At 40.4% G+C, this 4,150-nt stretch overlaps 1 protein-coding gene across 1 annotated transcript in view; it reads right to left on the bottom strand.

The window, feature by feature from the left end:
- Positions 1 to 450: 450 nt before the first annotated feature.
- CCDC122 (coiled-coil domain containing 122) overlaps positions 451 to 4,150 on the bottom strand; it is a 38,927-nt gene continuing 35,227 nt past the window's right edge. The window contains exon 6 of the mRNA XM_044669388.1: positions 451 to 600. Within this exon, the coding sequence (XP_044525323.1) occupies positions 451 to 600 (150 nt within the window). The remainder of the gene's footprint in view (positions 601 to 4,150) is intronic.

Genomic DNA, 4,150 nt, shown 5'->3' on the forward strand with positions numbered 1-4,150 from the left:
AATATTATTTTCTTGCTAAATGCTTTACAGTTTGTTGGTGCTAAATGAAACACCAAAGAGAAGAGCAGAATTAAACACTCAATTTTCAAACAGTTCAACATTTAACTGGTTGATTCTGAATAAGTACTTTTCTAGTCAGTTCATCCATATAATCCAACTGTAGATAGGGCTTCTTTTCAACAACTCATCTGCAAAAATCAATACAGCCCCCAACTACATACCCCAAATTTAAGTCTCTTTGACCACATACCTATTCTTGACTATAGTGCCTTAATGAACAACTAAGTGCTTGTTTTTATAAAAGGAAGGAAACTTATTTACTATGTAAATCTCTTTGAAAATAGACCCTACTAGTCACAGATCCAAAGGGGTAGTTCCCAAATTATTTTACTGTGTGCCATGGATGACATACTTTATCAACCATACTCTTAATTTATTTAGAGAACTGCTTTATTTTCTCATTCCTATGCATCTTCTTAGTTCCTCTGCAGTTTTTTCCATCTGTTGAATATTCCATTGCCATTGTCTTCTGTTTGCCTGAAGCTTGTTCACCTGACAATGTAGGCGCTTTAAAATAGCATCATACCTTTTATTTTGTACCTATTAAAACAAATAGGACAATTTAATAGGATTTGTAATGAATAATACATATGGATATAAAAAAGCTCTAAGTAAATCCCACAGCATAGTGCAGACAGTTTTGGATTGGGAGTCAGGAGAGTCTGAGACCTGAATTCTGGCTCTATCACTTCCCAGCTGGGCGGCCCTGGGTAAGCCATATCATCTCTGTGAACCTTAGCCGTACATTGGGAAACACCTGTAGTATTAATTTCACAGGACTGTTGTGAGAATTAAATGATATGTTGGAAAGTACTTTGTAAACATTTAAGTGCTATGCAAATGACAGATAATATTACTAGTCAGGACTATAGTATTGTTTGCTGTAGGAAAGCCAGGGCTGAAGGATCCTGGAATAAATGAGTGAGCCAATAATCAAGGATAAAAATAGCTTCCATTTATCTAACCTTCTCTACCTTTTGGAGCACTTGTACATCCATTAATGTCATAGGCTAGAAGAGCTGAGTAGACCTTCTTTGCAGTTATTCACAGTATCATAGACTTAAAAAAATCTCATCTGTTCCCTTCCTAAAGGTGGGTTAATAATAAAGCCAAAGCAGGTAAAATAAGTGAGGTTCTACCTTTTTTTAACAGCCAAAAATAATCATATACTAAATAATACCAAATAAAACCTCAAGCAACTATTTACTGAGTGTCCATTATATGCAATCATCACTCTAGATTGTCTGGGAAGATTTAAAAGACATGACACTATCTGTTACAAGGGCTAGCACTCTAGCTGGGACATGATTAGACATGAAAAGATGATAATATAAGGCAACAGGCAATAAGTAATTCTTTAGGTCTCAGGGTTCTCAAAAGCAATCTCAAAGGAGGTTGAATGTGATCTGAGTCTTGAAAATGGATAGGATCGAGCCAGGTTAATAATGGGTTGGTTTTACTAAAGCACAGGTAGGACTGACTCACTTGTCTACTCAATAAACTCCAATGGCTTTCTTTTACCACCAGGATCAACTAGAAAATCCAATGACATTTAAAGCCAGCCCCTGCCTAGTTTTTAACCTTCTTACAATGTATTCACCCCCACCTCCACCCCCTCCATCTAGCTAGACTGGTCTCCTTTCATTCCCTCACACACAACATTCCATCTCCTGCATTTGGCCCTGAATCATCTCCTTCCTTTAAGACCTACTTCTGTGATGAGGTCTTTTTTGGACCTGCCAGATATTAGTGCCATTCCCTCTAGAGTTCCCCCATCTATATACTCTTTATTGATCTTGTACATCACTTTATATATGTTATCTCCCTTATTAAGTTAGAAACTCCTTGATGGCAGGGGCTGTTTCCACTTCCCCTTCCTGTCTCAAGCACTTAGCAGTATAAGCACACAGTAGAACAAGGATAGGAACTAGAACTGATCTCACTGGTATAAGAAACTTCCTTAGAAAAGGACGGTCCCTTATCTGCAACCTATAATCTTAAGAGAGTTGCCTAGATCACTGAGATGTTAAGTAAATTATGGGTAGTCTGTAATGCAGGATTGATTTATGCAAGATTTCTTGCATTTGCAATATTACCCTAGGCAATCCTGTCAGTTGGCAGAATGGAACTCTGGTCCAGCAGGTGCCAGTCTCAGGAGCTGGCAGTTGAGATGGAACTATAAAACCCCTGCAAACCCAAACTGGGGGTTCTGATTTCCTTGACCTCACCCAGACACCCAGCTACCCCTCGACTTCCCTTTGGGGACCCCGGGGGGTTGAGGGAGGTGGAATGTAGGCAGGAATTTAGTTTAGAGAAGCCTAGGAATAGGGACACCCCTAAATCAACTTAACAACTACATCTCTTTAGCTGGTAGATCAAACAACACCAGTATCGGATTATCTCTGGCTGAGGGCTGGTTCCCTCAGCCTGACTTTACCTTCTAGGTCCATTGCCAACACCTGCCAGTCGCCCCTAGCAACAGCTTCTCAAGACTCTAAACCCTCTTTCCTCAGCTTCCCCTTTCCTGTTGAAATAAACCCCTTAGCCTGAATCTGAAAATTCTTGTAATTCTTATATCATCACCTAGGCTAAGGGACTGAGGAGAGGAGAGAATATCAATTACTTGAGTCTACAGGGGAGAGAAACCAAAGCCTCCATTGTATCCAGGAAGTTGAGCTTCACTTCCTGTTGGGTTCTGCTCTTACCCAGTAGGAAGGCAGTTACTCCAACCTGGAGGGGCTGCTCACTCATCTCCTTAAAGGTGCCTACAGCTGCAGTGGGGATGGACTGGGCATCACAGCTCATGCTGCTCAACACTGACAGCCCCAAATCTTCTGCTGGTCTTGTTACTAGCTCCCAGGCCCCTGGTGACTCTCTTTTACCACTAGCTCCATATTATTAGCTACTTTATTCACTTATTACAAGTTGCACAGCCAGTATGTGTTGTTACACCCAGATATTCCTGGTTTTGATGCCAACTCTCTATCCACTAATTCCGCATACTGTCTCCAGCACACAGTAAGTACTCAATAATGCTTGTGGATTGATTGAGTGATTGTGAAGAACCACTGAAGATTTCTGAATAGGGAAGGTTATGAGAAAGACATTTTAGAATGTTAGTGAAAATTAAGGTACTTGAAAACTTGGGACTATTTAACCATAATTTCTTTCCTAATCCTTATGCAAGCATTTGCTAAGTGCATACCACATGTAGGCCCTCTTCTAGGAGCTGGGACAAAATGAAACAGTCCTTACTCCTAAGGGTTTACTATTTATTGAAGAAGACAATTGAACAAATATAAGCAAATGTAAAATATGAACAAATAATACGAGAGAAATTTTAGAGGTATGATAATTAGATTAAGTCTACACTGCCCATCTTTAGATTTAATCACCAAAGGTGAGAGCACCTCCAAATTCTAGGAGGTTCTAACCCAAGTGTGCTAGAGTGAGTGATGAATCAGAATTGACTGACTGCCTCCTAGGTGTCCTATGAGAAATATCTATTGTGATTGGATACACAAGCTAGGGGAAGGCACAGGAAGTGACACATAAGTGACCCCTTTAAAAAGAGGGAGTTGAGTGAGTGAGAGGTATTCAGTTGAAGAAGGTGTCTGATGACGGACCTCTTCTGGTTTGTGGAAGAGTGTTAGAATGCTGAGACCCTGGTGAGACTGATTTAAATATCTTCTTTGAATTCCACGTGGTGAGTTTAAAGACTGACTGAATCTTCCTGAACTTCTCTTAAGAAACTTCTTTTTTTTTTTAACATTTATTAATATTCATTTTTAACATGGTTACATGATTCATGCTCCACCTTTCCCCTTCAACCCCCCCTCCAGCACCCCCCCCACCCATGGCCGATGCACATTTCCACTAGTTTTGTCATGTGTCCTTGATCAAGACCAATTTCCAAATTGTTGGTAGTTGCATTGGTGTGGTAGTTTCGAGTCCACACCCTCAATCATGTCCACCCCGACCCATGCGTTGAAGCAGTTGTTTTTCTTATATGTTTCCTCTCCTGCAGGCCTTCCTCTGAATGTGGGTAGCATCTTTACCATAAATCCCTCAGAATTGTCCTGGGTCATTG

Source organism: Gracilinanus agilis, chromosome 3 (genome assembly GCF_016433145.1).
Source record: "Gracilinanus agilis isolate LMUSP501 chromosome 3, AgileGrace, whole genome shotgun sequence".
NCBI classification, from domain to species: domain Eukaryota; kingdom Metazoa; phylum Chordata; class Mammalia; order Didelphimorphia; family Didelphidae; genus Gracilinanus; species Gracilinanus agilis.